Source organism: Anoplophora glabripennis, unplaced genomic scaffold (genome assembly GCF_000390285.2).
Source record: "Anoplophora glabripennis isolate ALB-LARVAE unplaced genomic scaffold, Agla_2.0 scaffold518, whole genome shotgun sequence".
In the NCBI taxonomy this organism is placed as follows: Eukaryota; Metazoa; Arthropoda; class Insecta; order Coleoptera; family Cerambycidae; genus Anoplophora; species Anoplophora glabripennis.
In genome coordinates this window covers 138,549-160,511 of record NW_019416607.1, presented here as the reverse complement: position 1 = coordinate 160,511, position 21,963 = coordinate 138,549, and the positions used below count along the sequence as shown (strand labels likewise).

Genomic DNA, 21,963 nt, shown 5'->3' with positions numbered 1-21,963 from the left:
ATTTTTTTTAATATACAATAACATTTTTCAGTTAAATTTTTTGAGAAATCAGAAAAAATTGTCTGGATTACGAATTAAGTCATTCACAATACAAATAAAAATATTACAAAAGAGTATTAGAAATATTTAAAAAATTACTCACACTGTTTATACTGTTTTAAAAACGCTTCTGAAATGGAAATTATCTAAAGTTGAGAGCATTATGAGAACAATATGGTATAAAAATTATTATGTTACTCAAACATTTCTGAAAATATACTGAAACGTAAAACAAAAATATCGAGTGCATAAATGGAACATCAAAAGAATGTTACTGAAACCAATTTTTTGAAATGTTTCATTGGAAACGTATTTTGGGGAGGACATCTTCGGTTTCTTTTGGGTTACCAGAACGTTGCATGGATTTTTTATGAAACGTTTCAAGAAAAATGGGAACGTTTCTGGAACATGTCAGAAACTGAAAAATGTTTAGTGGGATAATAATAATAATAATAGTAATATAGTAATAGTAATAGTAATAGTAATAGGAATAGGAATAGGAATAGGAATAGTAATAATAATAATAATAATAAAAGTGATAGATAGGTAGCGCAGAATTAAAAAAGATATATTAATATTATTGAGGAAAGAATAGTTGATCAGTGATCATGATACTCGAGTATGCGTATTATGTGGTGATTATAACGTAACAACAGTGGCTTCCTTCTAATGTTTATACTCTACAATTATTAGAAAGTGTAAATCAAATTATCAAAAGAGTTGTCTCAAACGGCGTCTCATACACCTTATTGTATGCATTTTAATCGATTTAATTATTTCCACTGATGTATTTGCTCTGCCATCTACAAATTTAGGTATAGGATAAGTACACATATCTGTTACGTATGGTATTATAAGTACAGTTTTACCTGATGGGCTGCAGATATAAATGCAGAATTAATAGCAGAAAATGCGGTTCCTTGTTGAGAGAATGGAGTTGTTGAAAGACGGTCATAATTCGATAACGCCACTGATCCTGGTGCAAGGGAAAGTCCTCTTAAAGCTGGTGGTACATTCATATATGGTACCACCCTGCACGGTTCTAGTGGAGTACTAGATGGCGGACTGTGGCTGTTTAACATCACACCTGAAAATGTAATGGTTTCAATTAATTTTCCCGATGAAAATTTTGAGAAGACATTTATTTTTTCATAATATTTATTTTTTTTTACGACAAATTTCATTTCTATAATTATTTCTTTCTTTTAAAAATATAAAATTGTTAATATGTATTATATACGGAATAAAGTCAATAATAGTAATTTTCGTAGAAATTAAAATCTGAAGTAGGTGCATTAAATAAAGCCGCGTAAATCTCCCAGGCTGCTGGAAGACGTAAATACTTGCGAGCGTATTCAAATATTTAGGAGCCAGAAATTTGTAATTGAAATCATCTTTAACGCTAGCAAGACGCGACCCCCATAATTTCTCAGCTAGCCATGAATATGTCATAACTTTATGCTCCACAACAAATCTGCGGTACATAATCGAATTTATATACAAGAGCGAGCTAAAAAAAAATACAGCCAAGAGAAAGTTTTCAATCAAATGAAATAATTCCCCTGGAGAGCAATTTTCCAACGCTCAGTCATCCAAATACCGAGCAAAAGATGACTGGTCCAGCTCCAAGCCGAACCCCAGGGATCGGTAAATTACACTTACTGCCTGTAGCGCACATCAACACACCGCCACGCTATCCGCTACCCTGACCAGGTCAGGCATTACCCACCCGCACGTTTCAACTACGTATTGAGAAATGACCATTCGGCGAAACTTATTGTTAGATTTTTTTTTTGGTAAAATATACAAAAATATTAACAAAGACTTTGTTGTTTTTTTTAAACGGCAACGGGTTTGTTTTCCACTCGAAACAGTATTGTAGTGCTTAACGGACAGATTCGCACACCCCACACCTTGTAGGTCGGCCCTGTGTCAGCCGCCCTCAAAACGCTTCTTTCAATAGGCGGCTCCCTAAGCTGGATTTATATTTAATAAAATTACATTTGCAAATAGGGGTTAAGTCGTCGTTTATTCATTTCAGATATGGAATAAACATGTTACCTATTTATTCGTAGGCTCGGTACACGTACTACCCTTACTACCTAATCTGTAACTGGCATCGGTTTAAACGGATCCGATTAATTTTAATTTTCTACGGTCTACGGCAAGCACTTGTCGTTTTTTTTCCCCTTACTAAACAGTAAATAATATAAACATATTTCGGAATTAAAGATTTCCAATCACCTGTATTAATAATTAAAAATCAAAAAGTTGCGGAGAATAATTAATGTTTTTCAATTTAAATAATAAACATGGGTACTATTACAGGGTGTAATTTTAATTGGGGATATTAAGAAATTATTATTTTAAGCGAGGGGCGATCCGCTGATGTAATCTTCGTACGTTTGCCCTGGAATCTTATGTAATCGTTTCTGAAATCTTTGCAATCTCCGTGTAAATTTTGTAATCATGTAAGAATCTCTTTGAAATTGAAATCTATGAAATTTTATCTGTAATCTACGTAATCGTATCTGTAATCCTCGCTGTAATCTATGTAATCAGCTAATGAATTTCGTCGATGTAGTCGTTATACAACGCCCTCTTACCTCAATTTCCAAAGGATGCCATAGAAACCTATACGGTGTGATTGGTGTGTTCCGAAGGGCAGTCCGCTAAGGAAAAAATATACGAAGATTTTACAAAATTTCTGAAATCTCTTGTAATGTATCTGCAGATTTCAATATCAATTCAAAAAATATTACAAATTTCATATAAATACACAAGATTACAATATCTTTCAACAGATTACAAAACATTTCAGGAGATTCTAGAGTTATTTTAGTAGATTTCAATGATTATTTAAGATTTCAATAGGATTATTAGAAATTAAAAGAACATTTCAAAATTTCTTAATAAGGTTTCAAGGAATACGGGAAGATTACAATAAGTTTTGAATGTCCATTTGAACAAAAATAATTAAATTAACTTCAAATGTCATTCATTTCATTCATTAACAATAGTACTTTGATTAAGAATTTCCAGTATTAGGCATTTTTTGGGCAAACATTGTAACATTCTGATTAAGCTTTTGTTGGAATGAACAATGAACGTTAAAAACTTTTTGTCATGACAAAAATGATAATGCTATTTTAAAAGTAGGTAAATATTTTCCCAAAAACTAAATAATAAAAAATGTATTAAGCTTTTATTAATACTTGCATTTAATAGTTTACTTGTATACAGCGAGTTTAAAAAAGACGCGGCAATATTTAAGGGAGTGATTGCCTAAGTCATTTTATAAAAAAGGGTCCTATAAACATAGGTCCGCAAACGCTTCGTTACCGGTCTACAGAATGTGAAATTTCATTAAAAAACAGTAAAAATTAAATTTCTCCAAAACGCAGCCCCTTATTATTACCTACTACAAACAACAGTACCACATTTCAAAAATCACTCAAATTTGATAATTTGAATTTCTTTGTTCAATAATTTGAATTTCTAAATTAAAACATTGGGTTTAGGTGCGCAATAAAACGTTTTTTATTTTTTTACTCAATAACGGTACGTCGTATGGTGCGTATAATCTGAGGAAAGCTTTCTTCTTCATAATTGAACAATGAATTAAAAATTTTATTTTTAGAAAAACCAGCGGCGTCCTATTTTTTTCTTTAAAAATAGCTAGTGACGTGCCAATAGGCGCGTCACTGGTAAGACTAAAAAATCGTTTTGTATTGCAAAGTACGCGTCTGCCATAGCTATTGGCAGGCCTAAAATTTCATTACAATATCTCAAGCGGTTTTGGAGAAATTTAATTTTTGCTGTTTTTTAATGAAATTTCAACATTCTGTAGATCGGTAACGAAGCGTTTGCGGACGTATGTTTATAGGAACTTTTTTTTTATAAAATGACCTGGGCAATCACCCCCTTAAATATTGCCGCCTCTTTTTTAAATACGCTGTATACAGGTAAAGTATTAAATACAAGTGTTAATAAAAGCTTAATATATTTCTTATTATTTATTTTTTGGGAAAATGTTTATTTTATGATAATTCTATTTTTTTATTTTTATTAGTTTATTGGATTATTATATTTTTATCTTTCAATAAAAATATATACTTACCTACTTTCAAAATGGCGTTATCATTTTTGTCATGACAAAAAGTTTTTAACGTTCATTCGAACAAAAACTTAATCAGAATGATTTTTTGCGTAAAAATGATACTGGAAATTCTTAATCAAAGTACTACTGTTAATGAATTAAATGAATGACAGTTGAAGTTAATTCAATTATTTTTATTCAAATGGACATTCAAAACTTATTGTAATCTTCCCGTAATCCTTGAAACCTTATTAAGAAATTTTGAAATCTTCTTTTAATTTCTAATAATCCTATTGAAATCTTAAATAATCATTGAAATCTACTAAAATAACTTTGAAATCTCCTGAAATGTTTTGTAATCTGTTGAAAGATATTGTAATCTTGATTTTTTATATGAAATTTGTAATATTTTTTTAATTGATATTGAAATCTGCAGATATATTACAAGAGATTTCAGAAATTTTGTAATCTTCGTACGTTTTTTCCTTAGCGGATCGCCCCTCGATTTTAAGTATTACTGTAAATCAAATAGATAAGTTTTTTAAACGGTGTTTAAATAAACTCTTGTGTATGCCGCCAATGGACAGCACACGGACTGGAGACTGGAGTTATACTAGTGTTGATAGTTGTTATATACCTTTTTAAACCAACTCAACTGCATGAAACTCTAATGGAGTGGTAGAACTTACGTACGACTTTGCCGCGCGTTATTTTGGAGGTATCATATTGTTTTTGGGACGAGGCGCTAAACATTAAAAAAATGTCTTAGTGTCTTAATAAAAACCAATAATTTTTGAAATAATACATTAAATATTAACAAATAAATGTCGGTATGTGGAAAGGCGTACCGTTGCTAATTGTGAGTAAAAACAATTTATGTTTTAAAATAGTTATTTTTACTGTTTTACAAAGACGTTCATAAAAAAAACTCAATAATAAAAAAATATACCAAAACCAATCTGATACATTTGCATTTAAAGATTGATTTGAAGAAAAAGTTGAAAATAAAAATTCTAAACAAAATTCAGCATGTTTTATTCTTTTTTCTTATTCAGTCACTTTATCAGCCGAATCGGTGGTAGACATCTTAAATTAATCCAAAAAAAACGACGTGGAACAGTAGCAAAATTAAGCCGTGATAGGATAACGTACAATATGAAACGTATTATACGATACCAAGTCCGATCTCCCAGATCTAGCGACAATAAAGTGTTTGTCCACCAATGATAGGTTGGTACCAGTCGCAGACGAAATTAATACGGTTTATTCACCAAAGTGGGGAATAATTTGGTGATAGCACTTAACTAAGTCCAATAACGTTTTTGGAACTGATCTCGCCATTGTTGTTATGTAACAGGTTGGCGACAGCTAAGAAGCTGCTCAGTATCTAAGCTTAGATACCGAGGACCTTTTTTTTTTTATAGCAAATTGAATATCCTATAAAAATGTCATGTACGTTTAGTCATTTATGAAAAAATCGATTAAATTAACTTTAAGATTATTTAGCAGTGAAACCGTTCAAGTCCCATAGATCCTACAATGAGCACTTTCAAAGAACAAATATTTCCCTATAGTTATCGCCTACGTACAATAAATTAACGTGAAATGCAGCTAAGATATAGATAATTTAAAAAAATACCGTAGGTTTACGTGCTAAATGAATGGGGATATTTTAAAATCAAATAGCGAGTACTTAAAATTAAAATTAGTAGCTGGTAAAACTACAAATTTTCAAAACAATCGGTCCATACATACTTAAAATACAGATAAAAATAGAAAATATTTTTTTAACTTTAACAGCCTCTAGAACGAAAAGGAGCAACAATTGATTAAGGCATGTTTGGCTCGATCGCTATATTTTGACGTTAACAATCTGCCATTAAGCCATTACTAATGACACCCTGTATAGATATATACATCATATTACGTTACCTTTTTGCATTTGATTTTCATGTTTTCTGCATTTCGCCCTTCTGTTCTGAAACCAAACCTGAAAAAGAAACATGTAATAATAAAATACGATAGGTGCTAACAAAATGTCTTTTGTTTTTGTTTTTTTTATTCTTACTAACCAACAAAATGGAAAAGTTACTTGCAATAATTAGTATTTCCTTCTACAAATGCTAAACTATTTCTTAATCCTTAGTTTTATGACGTATTTTTATTTTTCATTAGAATTAATGTTCTGTTGGCAATAAAAAAAAAAGTGAAATAGAATGTTGGTTCCTCCGGAATTTTATTTTCGACACAGAACCATTAATATAAAATTGGCAACACTTTTGGATTTTAATAAACTTACGTGATTTACTGTACTGAGAAAGCAGCAATGGAGGTGAGTAAGCCGCACATTCGCAAGGAAAGGAAAACAAGCACTATCATTAATATAATCAATTTATTAAGTGGTTTGTTTCATCGTGGGGTTTGAGAAGTGACCGATTCATTGGATTTAGATGCTGTGTAGCTAAACGTTCGTTTACTCTACGATATCAATCAGTCTTTTCTCCCCTAGAGTCGTTAATCTACCGCTTAATTGATGAGATTTCTATTCCCTGCACATCATACGTATTCATTAGGAAATTATCATCTGCTAATAGTAGCATTACGTTTAGTAAATCGTGTGGAACCAGCAACATAAGAATAAAAACACTAATTCTACGCCCTTTAACTCAGCTAATGGAATAAGCCGTTTCGTGCCCTAAACTGACCATTTTACTTTATTCGTATTTATGTTACGACTGTCTTGATTTATGGAAAAAAAATCCCCTCAAGATTTTATTGCCGAAATCGTCCAACACCGAAAGTGCTTTATGAAACCATTTACCACGTATGTACGTATATGTGTATTATGTATATCCAAAATGTAATATGTATATGTAAATCTTTTTTGGGTGCGGGATGTTGTTTTAGAATCAGAACACGCTAGGAAGAAACCCTGAAGAAGAGTGGAGTGGAGTGCGATATGTCTCTGGAAACGTCAAGAAATTTAAACCAACCCGGAAATTGTTCGATCGTATTGACAACTGACATGGAAGCCTACATAAAACAAATTGTGTGTTGGAGTTGGTTCTTCAAGATATTATATTATATGAAAATGCACCGGTTTTTTTTTTTTAAGAAAAAGGCAGTTGGCTCTCTCAAAATTAACCTTATTGTATTGTACAAGGTGATGACCCGGAACTGATGATGGGCCATATTTACAGAAGAACGGAAAGAGCAAATATATATATTTTTTTAACGACTGTTGTCAAAAAAGTTTTTCATGTAAGACAATATACTCAAGTCTGCATTGATTAGTCAGGAAAATAAGATAGGATAGAACTTTCAATGTTTATGTTAATTACTGAAATATTTCTATTATTCTTGTGCACTTGTGCATGAAAAATAAAGTAGTAGATATTATTCTGATTTTAATCAGTAAAAAGAGACCTTGCGTCTATACATATCATTGTATATCTTTTGAATGGGAAGAGATACCGAAACACTTTTTAAATAAAAATCGTTGAGAAACTTTCATATGATAAAAAAATGTGTGTGAAATTGGGAAAATACTTTCAACGACGTTACAGCACATAGGTGGTATACCTGCCAATATGGTATTTTAAGCCAAATGCAGTAAAGATCCCCGTTTGCGGTTTATTATTTTCTGTTTCCGTTTTCCCGTAATTACGGCTAATCATCAGTTCTGGGTCACCCCTTAGTACAATTTTGCTTCTTTAAAAATTTGTAGGCATTCAATTTTTTTTTTAATACATTTTAACTATATTAATATAATTTGTTTAAGGAACCAAGTTAAGTTCAAGTGAAGCAGGCCACCCTAAGGCGTGTACCATTTATTTCCAGACACCTTGTATGTTACAGACTAGAATACGGTTGACTTTGGGATTGAGACAGACAATTTCTCAAAGAAAAAAAAGTTTCAACAGGAGTACCTTTTTTTATTTAAGATGAAATTTTACTGTACAATCACTACATACGTCGAAAAACACCTAACCTCAAACAAGCTACGTCATAAAATGCCATCGATTAAGGTCGTAGATTTTAATGCGTTACATTGTTCCTTATTTTTTTGATGTGGTTAAAATTCGATTTTAATTAAAATAAGATTTTATTCTTTTACTTTTAGTATATTTGGAAAAGTGATAATATTAATAGAGACGCGTCAACAATTTGAACACAACACATATTGTCAATATTTTTCTGCAAAAAGTAAATAATGAAAATATAAACAAACATAAATGTGTATAGTTGCAAATTCATGGAATTATGAAGCATGGTGCAAGGCCATTAACGAAATATAATTATGATAATTGCCAATTATACTAAATTGTAAAAGAAAAATATAATAGCCACTTGTTCACATTTTATGCCATATTGACATTATTGACCATGTATCCGTCTTTCGAATAAACAAAAGTTACCTGTACTCTAGCTTCACTTAGTCCTAGTCGTTGACTTAATTCCTCTCTCATGAAGGCATCCGGGTAGTGGGTCTCGTCAAAGAGTCGCTCCAATTCATTGAGTTGTTCTAAAGTGAAATTGGTTCTGGATCTTCGCTGTTTTGTCGTTGACTTTACGGAAGACGAATGATTTGATGCATCTCTTGAAATTGCTAAGTCGTCAATATTGGTCGTCTCGTCAGCATCCGTAACAATAACTATAATATTAAAAAATTAAAATTACCTATATTATTATTATATTATGCACCTACATACAGTGTGTTTGATTATAAAGGCCCCGAGCTATAACTCGGTTACCAATTTTTGGACACCCTTTAAATTATACCTAAGTATAAGTTTTTAAATGGGATGTTATTTTCTTTATACTGACGCACAAAATTGTTTTTTCGTCACACTATAGATATTTCGATATTTTTTTAAATGGCATTGTATACATTTTTTTCCACATTTTGATTGATTTTATTTTCTACCCTATAAAATTTGGATGCCTTTTGAGAAAAAAATGAAAAAACCTTCAGCCTCTGACTTTAGTTTAATGTGCTCACTTTCTAAATCACATCAAACAGATGGCGGTGGAAAAACAATTTTGCATACCTACAAACTGCCGTCTGTCATACCTATTGGTTTGCTTGTAATTGTTGTCACATTTCAAGTTTAACTTGTAACAAAATTAATTATCCTAATGAAGAAGTTGATATGCTGCAGGTTTATTATGAATGTAGAAAAGACAGCGTTGTAGCTTTACAATAATTATATTCGACAACGTTATCCAAATAGAATTTCCCGTAACAAAAGAAAGTTTAGTAAACTTGGAGCAAATATAAGACATTATGGAACGCTAAAGAAGAAAATAGTTTCTTTAGGATATGGTTGCAATGAAAATAAATAATTAGATTTAGGTACTATTAAGCGTGGGAATTAGCCACGAATTTTACCGAGTACGTTATATACAAGGCGAATTTGGTTCAACATGAAGATGTTGTAACTTTGAACAAAGAATACAGTTTTGTCGCTGGTACTTAAATAATGCAAATAATAATCACAACTTTCCGAAAATGATTTCATGGACAGATGAAAGTGATTTTTTTTAACAACGACATGTTTAACTGCAATACCTGTATATCTCTTGAGAGATCAGTTACAAGAGTATTTGGAAGAATTAACAGTTAATGAGTATGTCCATATTATTTTCCAACAAGACGGTGCACCTCCACATAATGCCCAAATAAAGATAAATTACTTGAATGCTACATTCGAAGACCGCTGGATTGGTACGAGAGGACCCTTACAGTGCCAGTGGCCGCCACGATCCCCAGATATTAATCCGTTGGATTTTATCTAAGTTTATCTAACACCACCAAATCTATATCTATATCTATATCTATACTTAATATTATAAAGAGGAAAGATTTGTATTTTTGTATGTATGTATGTTACGAATAAACTCAAAAACCATTAGAATGCTACATTATCACTGAGTAACATAGGCTATATTTTTTATATCCCAAAATGTTTAAAATAAATGTCCACCGTGCGAAGCCGGGACGGGCCGCTAGTAGCACGTAACGTTAAATCAAATGAAGTTAGGAGTGTAATTCCAAGATGCGAATTATGTATCGAGACAAATGGACAACTATTTGAACAATACTTTTAAAATTCACTATTCATTTAACATTTTTTGTTTGCATTTAATAGGTATAGTATTGTACAATTTTTTGTTTATTAATATTACCTACTTATTATTACAAGCTATTAGTTATTGTTACATACATATTTTTTTTATACCTTACCTGACTTAGATTTGCTTCAAGTTTACTAAACGAAAAATTCTATTAGGATAACGTTGTTGATATAAAAAATGTAGTCGATGTACTGTTTTTTCTACATTCATAATAATCCTCTAGTAGGTATACGAGTATTAACTAATTCATTAAAATCATTCATTTTGTTATAAGTTAAACTTGAAAGGTGACAGCAATTACAAACAAACCGATATGTGACAGATAACATTATGCAAAATTGTTTTTCTAGCGCCTTCTATTTGATATGATTTAGAAAGAGGCTGAAGGTTTTTTCATTTTTTTCTCAAAATGCATCCAAATTTTATAGGGTAGAAAATAAAATGAAAAAAATCAATCAAAACGTGCAAAAAAATTCATACAATACCATTTAAAATAAAATTCGATGACGTCACCAGTCACCACTTATCGACAGTGTGACGGAAAAAAAATTGTGCGTGAGTATAAAGAAAATAACATCCCATTTTAAAAAATATATACTTTACACGGTGTCCAAAAATGGGTAAGCGAGTGATAGATCGGAGCCTTTATAATTAAACAGACCTAATATTTCTACCGCATATTTAATATATACCTACTAGGTATATCGAGAACGACGGGCTATTGTTATTTTGAAGAGTTTAATATAGGTAATAGTAAATTTAGGTAAATTGGAAAATACATAATAAGGACTGTTTTACAGTAAATAACGTGTTAAACTGAATCAACCGTTGTATCGCGAAATCAGTGTGACAGAAATCAATGATAATCTAATAACGTCCGGAACAATGACTGCTCGTTGTTCTGACATGTTAAACTGTTCCCTCGGTGATTTGCTACGTAATAAAATAAGGTTTTTCTAACAAAATTGCAAACAAAATCTAAATTGGATTCCCTTTTGTTTAGTTAGATTTGATTGAATAAAAACATAAAACGCCCATTTTAGCAATTTAAATCACGTGGAAAGGCTCCACCCCAATTCTCCGTCCTTCGTTTCCCTCCCGTGTTTACAGTTTAATGCAAACTGCACACTGAAAGTTTTCTTTTTATTCTAGGCGAACTGGGTACATATGAATAATGCAAAAATAGTTGGTGAGATCTAACATTGTACTCACTTCCACTTTCATTACATACCTACTACCTACATTCAGTTATCAATCCCCCGTTTTAACTTAGACAGACGTCACATCGAAAATTTATTTTAAATATGTGACGTTAGTTATAGTTTTTTAAAAATTAATTGTTGTGTATAAATTTTAACAATGGTTCTGTATTTCTCCTTTTTGATGGTTTTCTAATTTAATCTCACGTTTGTTAAGTATTATAATAAGCTTTATAACTTATTATTCTAAGCATATTTTTGTCATATTTTATAGATGTCTTGAGAAAGGAAATAAACATTTCCGAAAGCTTGACAACAACACAGAGTGTTCTTATTGTACTAGCCTTTAGCACTGTTGATTGCAATTCCAAATACATCACTGGCTTTTTTCTTAACTAGTCAGTCAACTACCCTTCCTGCTCCATATATGTATATATATATATACAGGGCTGGAAAATCCACATGGTCCATCTGCCTTTACATGAGAGCGACAAAGTAAAGTAAAGAAATCCGTGCGATAGACAAGGATGGCTATAGTGAAGACGTTTCATAATCTGAATAGTCATAAGAAGTAGATCTTACTTGTGGAAGGGCGAAATGGGCGGTGACTATTAGACGCCTTCATTATAGCCATCTTTCTCTATCGCACGGATTTCTATGACTTTCTTTATCGCTCTCACGTAACGGCCGATGAACCATGGGGACTTTCCGACCCTGTATATACAGGGTGGTCCGAATTTTATGCAGGAAACTTCGAGGGCAGATAGATCTCTTTAAAATAATATGTGTTTGCCTTATAAACATAGGTCTGGAACGGCACCGTTTTAGAGATACAGGGTGTTGAAGTTGAAAAAAATTGATTTTTTGTTTATATCTCCGGAATCTATTAACCGAAAATTTGGTACATATAATGTATGATAGTAGGCCTTCACTATGCATCAGTCATCGTATTTGATAAATTATAACAATATAATAGTTTTTAAAAAATTTTAGTCTAAGGAAAATGGTTGTTTAGGTTTTATTTAATTAATAATCACAATTTTAACAATAAAAGCCTTTTGAAAAAGTTCCTGATCAGGAACGAAACGTCAAGAAAGAAATAGCTGCTGTTTCTTTTACCTCTTTTTTAACCGACTCACACCAGAACCCAATTCCCAAGAAAATAAATATATTTTAATATTAGACAAAAGGTTCAAGAAGATTTCCACGTTATATATATATATGAATCTGCATGGTCTTCAAAAGAACCATATTTGTTTGACGATGTTTCGGTAAAATCTCATTTACCATCTTCAGGTTTTCTTACTTCTGCTTCGCGTTACTACGTTCGGCTTACTACTAAGAAGACCTCAAGATGGTAAATGAGATTTTACCGAAACGTCGTCAAACAAATGGTTCTTTTGAAGACCATGCAGATTCAAAGCGGAAAGGAACCCGGAGAAATTCTGTAACCATATATAGCTAAATTCAATCTGGTTTACAAGCAGGTACACCATGGTTCTGATGTAATTATTATAGTCACAGATATAGACATATTAGAATGTAATTTTTATATATGTATCGTAAAGAAAGTGATTAAAACTATATACCTATCCTGAATAGAATCATAGCTAGATGTTTTGATAAAGTTGCTTCTAAATCAGTGCCAAATAATTTCAGCTACTTAATTACTTAAGCGCATCGTTAAAGTTCTATTGGCAGTAACCTCAGGAGGCCAAATAAAAGTTACTCCGATTTATATAGGTACAATTGCTGGGTGGCATATTTTGTATTCTCATTAAAGTAATAGAATTAAATTAATCTAGGTCCATTTCGCTACAGCTTTATTACCCTAGGGAGGTAGCGCATTAAATTCGAGTGTTGTCTGTGCTAATTCCTCTCAAGGGAAGCTTTACCGACCCCTTCTACCTTTCTCGTTCTTCACGGCTGGATTCACACCTTCCACTAAATCTTTATACCAACGAAGTGCATAATATTGATTATATATATATATATATATATCCTCTGTACACTGCTTAGGTATCGCTGCGNTTATATATATATATATATATATATATATCTGATCTGCAGAAAATATTTGTAGTGAGGCGCTTAAAATGATAAAATATGTCTTATATTTTAAGACATATACCGCGTGTCTCGTAAAAATTGCCGCAAACACACACCATTTTTGGTACCTAAAAGAATTTTTTTTCTACTCTGGTCAATTTTTTTTTAGCGATTTTACAATAATGAACATTATATCGTTCGTGAACACGAACAATGAAAATTCATCTGAAATATACCAGGGTCTTCTTAATTTTACAACAATTTTATCATGTAGAACAGAAATTCCCAGGTCGTATTATGTTTATGTTTGATATCTTTTATAATCGTTCTATCGCTGTTTAAAAATATTTCAAGGAAATTTGATGCGAGATGTTTTTGAAGTAGCCGAATATGGATATTAGCCATATTATTATTTGACAGTTTAAGTCGTAATTGAGAATATACAAACTATACGTAGTCTTTATAAATTTTTAGATTTTCTAGCCATTAAAGCGCGATCCACACCATATAGTACTCGTTATAAATAAGTAAAAAATGTACCTATATGTATATTTTTTATATTCCTTATTTCCAGTACTATCAAACTTTTCTTTTAAAAAATTCTGCAGATTGTTCTTCTATTTTAATAATTTAATTTGAAATTGATTTTAAACAAACTGTAATTTTATTTGATTCAACCATGAAAAACAACTCGTTTTGAACTATGAATATAAAAATATTGTTTTTTAAAAAAAAAAAAAAATTTGGACGTCCCCTATAAAATATGTTAGCTCTAATACAATAATTGTCGTACGGTAGTAAAAGTATTCCCCTAAAATTTTGTGGTGAACTAGATATTTTAAAAGGCGAAACGTTTAAAGATTCGTAAATAAAATTTTGCACATAGCTACTCGTAGGTAGGTATACCTACTAAATTAGAATTATGGACCAAAAATTGTCAGAGACGGATTCAAACGGGGGTTTCTGCAATAAGTACTTATCATACTTTTTTGCGTCGTTACTTTTTTTTTTCAAAATTTGATAGGTAGGTAAGAAAATTTGAAATTTCAAAATTCTTCACATAAAAATGAACTGTAGTACGTGCCAAAGTACTAAGACACACCGTTTTTGAAGCGTTTCACTTGAAATACAATTTAACGTCAATATTGTACTTACAACAAAAGGTTAGGCTAATCGATCAACTTAAAAACAAAAACAATGGTTAATTTTTCAAATGCTGATTTGCATTTTGTTTATGACGTTGTGAATGATTTGAGGCTAGACGTATTTATGACGAAATATATCTGCAGGGTGTTCTCGATCCACGAACTTTTCCAAATTTGAACCGTCGCCGTCGCCGTCGCCGTCGCCGTCGCGTCGCGTCGCCTAGACGAAACATCTGTAGTTTTAACAACGATGTAGTGGCAGAGGTATTAGATCTTCATCAGAGAACGCCATCAGAAATTGAAGAAGCTGTTTTAAAATAATTTGCATTGTTTTAGTATGAAACGAATACCAGAAAAATTGCCTCATACTTACCATATTGGGCAGATATAAGCGCAGGTATACTGCCGTACTTAAAAAACGGTAAGTGACAGAATGCAATTACTGAGAAAAATACGCAAAACTAGATACAAAAGATCGCTAGTCAAATATTTTTCAGTAAAATTAAATATAAATTTATTTATTTACAATAAAAAATATATTAGTTATTGCTTTTATGTTTCATGTTTCACACTTGAGGGAAACTTCTACACGAACTAAAAAGGTGGATGACTACCGCTTTTTCTACTCCTACCGCTTTTTCACTGCATGACGTTTGAGTTTGCCGCTGCCGTTTGTCATAGAAACATTTGTTTTGTACAGGGTCATTCACATGACATTCGACCCCCTTATATTTTTTTTGTATTTCTATCTAAAAATATTGTAAAGACCAATGATTTAAGAAATTTTCTCGCTATTTTAAATGAATACCTACATAAAAAAATAATAGAACGTTGCATAAACATGCATTGGTTCAGTGTCAATCTTAACTTTATTAATCAAAATATTGATTCTTTTATATTTCTTCGGTATACTATAAACGATAAATTAATAACATTTCTGACAAATTAAAATTTTAAACGATGTGTCTATTACTGCGCCAACTCTCCTTACGCATACGTGCGTCAACTCACCTTACAGTATAAGGCGAGTTGACGCAGCAACTTTTAACTAAATTCATTAGAGGAAATGTTTGAAATTGAGGTTAGAACTACTTAACTACTCATTATCTAGAACAGAATCCTGGAAAACTTAATAAAAATATAACTTAACGTATCTGTATATTTTCTGACTGTAAACGATGTAAAAATATTTAGTGTAACATACTTCTATACATATACCGAGCACTGCATATCTTTTACATTGAATGACCTTGTTCCCAAAAAGAGGGGATGTTGCACTTTGTCAATTTTGCGCAAGCCCGAAAATTTAGCGATTATTTCAAATTAAATTTAATAACTGATATACTATTAACAGAGCAAAATTACCAATTATTATTTTGTATATCTAATTATAGAACTTGTTAATTGTAATTTATGAGAATGTTAGATAGTGAATGTAAAATAAGATGGGTACAATAAGACGGAACCCAAAAGAGAGTACAAGTGTGTTATTTATATAAAATAGTAAACATTTTTTGAAATTTAAAATAGATACATCTTCACAAAAATTCATATAAAAATACACATTATGTACAAATATGTATATGTACATAAAAATAATAACGAGTTATACCTTAACTAACACATATATAAATAATAATAAAAATAAATCATATCAATCATATTAACCTAAGTGTTTCGTGATTCACTGTACCAGATTCAATTTGATTTTCTAATATATGCTAAATATCAAGTCTTATTTTATTAAATATACAATGCAAACCTAGTCAAGATCTTAGCGAACACATTGAATAAGCAGTGCCGGTTTTAGATATAAATTGTCCCTAGGTATTATTTTTCAAATAAAATAGCTGATCCATTTTGTGATCCAAACACAAGTAGGTACATTAAGTGTCGTTTCTTTATTTGAACATGATCACGTAAAAACCAATAATTTCTTGTGACATTTACAAAAAATATATAAAGGGAAACTACTCGTCTCCTTTTAATATATAACAGTAAGAGTTCACCATGAAACACGAAGTCTCATGCAGTAGCAAAATGTGGAATTTCTAGCTACTGATTGGACACGTAAAAATTTGCTTTAGCCAATTTCATCAATACATTACCCTTAATTAATAAAAATCCTCAATCAATAAAACCTTAAGTATCCATATAGGGTGTAAAGATATACATTTTTACTTATAAACAAATTTTGTCTTCTTTTTTATTTTTTGCTAGATTCATCGCTTCATGCCAGTTTGTTCCTCTTTTCTTTAAGTCTTCTGCCACTACTTGGTGCTTGATCTCATGTTTTTTATGGGTCTGCCTCGTTTCCTTTCCTTTTTTTTTTGTTTGCCAAATCATTTTCAGCTGTCTTTCTATTCAAATTCATAACCTATCTTCGGAAATGACAATGACGTTAACCGACAAACCGACCAATGGGAAAATTAATCATAGCGCGTGCGTATAATACACAAAGTGCAACACCCCCACTTTTTGGCTTCAATTCCCTTTCAAAATGCTTTGTATATGTATAGAAGTATGTGACAAAATACTGTCACTAACACTACTCAAATATAACTGTATTTGATACGTATATAGTGTTGACATAATAAGAATTACCGGTGTTGCCAAATATACGCTATGAAGAATTATTATGCCAGAACGAGCAGTGCGTCATCTCACCTGATGTGTCATCTCTCCTAGATTTACCCTATGTGTTAAGACAAAATCTCGCAACCATGTAGATACCTTTACAAGCCGCTTTCTTTCTTAAACATTGCACTTACCTCTTTTTTAGTACATACATATTTCAAATGATGACGTAGTGTTTGTTTTTCTGAAAATATAATAGAATTTTTTATTATGTTTGCCGTTACACTGACATTCTTAGGTTAAAAAACATAAATCAATCGAATAAGCCTAAAATATAAAATCGAAAAAAATGTACTTTCCTACCGCCTTTTTATTAAGAGCGACGTGGCATACCACGTGACTTTCCGGGCCGTATAGGCTGAAAAACCAAATTTTGATAAGCAAACAGTGTTAACTTTAATATCCGTTACCAAATTCTCGATTTCTGTTTCGTCGAATGAGGTAGGCAATTTCTGCCATTCGGTTGTTAAATTACTAACGTCAATGAAATTGGAAAAATTACCAGCTAATGTTATTACATCTGCTTCACCTTACTTCAACTTACTAAATGACATTAAAATCATACGATTTATAACATCGTATCACGCTATTTTTACGGGAAAAACTTCATTTCATTTGTGTAGTTTCAAAAAATCCAGCTAATTAATTAATATAATAATAATTAATAACTAACTAGTGTATGAACCTTTCTTTGTTATTCAATGAACAGAAATTTAATACAGAAAAAAGTTATTTACAGAAAACAGAAAAAATTGGAAATTTAAGAAATATCTACTTAGAACTAAAAATTACTAATTACTATAAAAATTGTACAAAATGAGCACCGCCTTGCCTAATACATTCACGAGCCCGCCTAATTAGTGATGGCTGTACTCTCCAAATCATTTAAATACTATTCTTTATTTCCTGGCTATGGTGAAAAATCCTTTGCCGCAGTTCATCTTCACTTGCCACAGGAGTCCTGACCGGCCTATCCATCGATCTGGATAAACCATATTTAAGTGTTCCGTAACTCTTAAACTAAAATGAGGTGGAGTACCATCGTGCACAAGCCACATATTAATGCGTGCTTGTAAGGGAAGATCCTCTAATAGATTGGGTAGTTGTTCTTGGAGAAACTGTAAATATCTCTGGCCATTTAGACTAGGTGGTAATTCAACAGGTTAGATGATGTCCAATTATGCCTGCCCATAAATTGATTTGAAACTGCACTTGATGGTGGGTTTCCCTTATACCATGAGCGTTTTCGTCTGCATAAATGTGTGGATTATGCAAGTCGATGGGTCCGTCCCTACGAAAACCTGCCTCATCGGAAAATAGTATTGAGGTGGTAAAATTATGAGCTTGGTTAACCTTTTTCAAGAGCTAAGTGCAAAATTGTATTCTTGCAGAACAGTCATCCATGCTTAAACCTTGAACTTTTTGCATATGGTATGGGTGCAGAAGTTGTTCTTTAAGAATATTATTTACCGTGTATTTTGAAATCTGAAACTGTCGCGCTACATTCCTAACACTAACTGTAGGATCTTCAGCGACAGAATCCAACTGAACGAATAGTTCTCTGAACTCCACCATGTCGGCCCATATTTGGCATAAAACTACCTTAAATAATATTAAATTTGTTACAATTACAAATTAGAAACCTATCTATTATTCAAATTAAACTAATAGAGATGTCATACCAGTTTCCCGTAACCGTTGATCAACGCGTTGAAATGTATTTGAATTCGGTAGTTGTCTATTGGGAAATCTCTCAGCGTTTAGCCTTTGAGCTCTCAATGCATTACAAAGTGCTTCTCCATAAATTAAGTGCATATCACAATATTCTGTAAATGTATGCTCCATAACTAGGTATTTTTAAAATATTACAACAATTGTCAACCCGACACTTTAATTGTGTCATAACAAATAATAAAAACCATAGTAACGCTATGTGGAGATATTTTTAAAAGTCACTTGATTAATCCGTTAAGATATGACATCTTTTAATACAGTTTAGGATTTTCCACCATAGCCAGGAAATAGAAAGTCGCTTAAAAACGAAATGCATTGAAACTTGTATATGCAAATATCTCAATAACCAAGGGAGATATCTAAATCGCATAAGAGTAACTTTTTCATATTTTAAATACACAATGTCCGTAATTCTAAAGGCAAAAAAGCTTTTCCCCTTTTTATTAAAGGAATAGGGCATAACTAACGACCTGTACAAGCAACGTCAAAAATTAGTTAAAAATTCTTATTTGTCATGTCAAAAATCATAATAGTGCCAACTTTTTTGTTCATACTCTGACAGTTTTGGAAATTATTGAGGAATTTGAAAATAAAATTCAAACATTGAAACCAGCAACATTTGCACAAGGCATATTTGGCTCAATCGACTTATTTTGGTTACCAGTATCTCCAGCTTCGAGATTTCCCAACCTTTCGCAGACACCCTGTATATACGTTACATAATACATATTGAAGCAAAATTGATATTGTACTCTTTAATACATGCAAAATAATATATTTTCTTTGATATTCCATACCTTAAAAATGTTGTCGCGAGCAGTTTAATCCTACATAACAGCAGCAAATTTTCATTAAAAATCTTAATGATCAGTAGGCGTTGCTGCAATCCATTTTACCACCCTTCTCCACAGTTTTCTTAACTCCTTAATAGAGCGGCGTGGGTACCGATATAATTAATTACGTTTACTTAATTAAAGTACCTTGACGCTGAAATAATTTCTATTACCTTAATTAAGCCGTATAAAGTGTAAATAAAGAAATAATTAGTTAATTGCCGCCTACGGGGAAGATTTATTTTCGTAAAATTTGAGTGTGATTACTTTAAAAAACTTGGAAATGCGTATGTAGATATGTACAGGGTGATTCACTATATTTTGACCCCCCTTTAACTTTTTTGTTTTAAGAGTTATAAAAAAATATAAAATACAAAAGTTGCACGATTTTTTATGAATTTTTCGAAAATGACATTTGAAAAACAAATGAAGTCCAAACAAAATGGCCGCGGATATTAACTTTGTTAATTTAAATGGAACACCCTGTATATTTTTACATATTTGGATAGAACGTTCCTTGTCGAGCACAGTCATATAGGGTTTATTGGGTCCATCTCTAACAATAAGCGAGGTACTATTAAAAAACGGAAAGAATGTTTTTTATTAAGAAAATAAGATATCTTGTAATTGTTAGACCTCTTTCAGGCATTTCTGCCAAATATGTAAAAGTATACAGGGTATTCCATTTAAATTAACAAAGTTAATATCAGCGGCCACTTTGTTTGGACTTCATTTGTTTTTCAAATGTCATTTTCGAAAAATTCATAAAAAATCGTGCAACTTTTGTATTTTATATTTTTTTATAACTCTTAAAACAAAAAAGTTAAAGGGGGGTCAAAATATAGTGAATCACCCTGTACCTATGTTTCTACAAATAAATAAAATGTGTTAAAATGCACGGATATTTAAAATTAAAATATACGTACAAGAAAACCGCTTGACTATGATCACAAAAATTATATATATTATATTATATTTTCGTTTTATTTATTTGGCTATACCTACTAGACACTAGTTTGACAAATTGAAATTACTGAAATACTCTTTTCAGTCACCAAATATAGGTATTATACCTAATAAGAGCCCACTCAGGCACTAGGCACTAGTACGACGCCGACGTGCAGTTTTTATTACATTACAAGAAAAATTTTAATCGCGCACATTATTCAGATATAGAATAGTTTCTAGCATATCTTTTCGTTTGTGATTAAACGATATAATATGTATTACAAAAAGGTAAAGTCATAAGTCCAACAAACGATAAAGGAATCTACGGGATTTTCTCAGCTGATTTAAGAAAAATTAAGATTTATAATATTAGAGAAAATAAATAAATAGGAAGATGGTAGCTATATTTAGACAGTAGGTAATTCCTAAACAGAAAATAAAATCAATGTATGCAAATCTATATGCCTTAATTTCTTACTGCTCTGTGAACGTAAGAGGTGGGTTTTCACCGGTAAAAAATGACTTAAAACTACGCATAGATAAAAATGCAAAACCAACATCGGGGTCTACTTCAAACTAAAAACATACCTAACGCTCCATAATTACCGTATTAGAAAATATGGGCTAAGAAAATAAAACGCTAAAATTGCTCATTAATTAATAAATAATAATGAGCTGTAGTTAGCTAGGTACCTACTTAATGCAACAGTCGTCAAAGTAAGCGTTTAAGATCTTATTTAGCTACCTAGGTAATATAGGTATCTGTTCGTTGTCTCTTTTCCCATTATATTACATATTAGGTATTAAACTTGGCCACGATATTTTATCAAGTTTGTTATTGTTATTATTATTATCATTATCATTATTATTATCATTATTATTATCATTATTATTATTATATTTCCATCAATCTAGGACTAAACCGACCACTATGAAATTTAATCTGTACCTAATAAAATCTCATCTATTTCTTGTAAAATGTTTCATAATGGAGTCTTCTTGGGGCATACCTATACTTTTTTAACATATAAACCGGTTGAAAGGTTCAAGTGAAATCATCTACTACCTACGATTAGTTTTTTGAAAACATTGCAGAATACCTATACCTACTTATATATATATATAAGAACAGTCATCCATGC

General features: G+C 31.4%; 1 protein-coding gene across 1 annotated transcript in view; it reads right to left on the bottom strand.

The window, feature by feature from the left end:
* LOC108912401 (short stature homeobox protein 2-like) overlaps window positions 1–21,963 on the bottom strand; it is a gene marked incomplete at its 5' end in the record, with an annotated part of 27,734 nt that overhangs the window by 5,240 nt on the left and 531 nt on the right. The window contains 3 exons of the mRNA XM_018717603.1: window positions 909–1,126; window positions 6,071–6,128; window positions 8,557–8,792. Coding sequence (XP_018573119.1) covers window positions 909–1,126; window positions 6,071–6,128; window positions 8,557–8,792 — 512 coding nt within the window. The remainder of the gene's footprint in view (window positions 1–908; window positions 1,127–6,070; window positions 6,129–8,556; window positions 8,793–21,963) is intronic.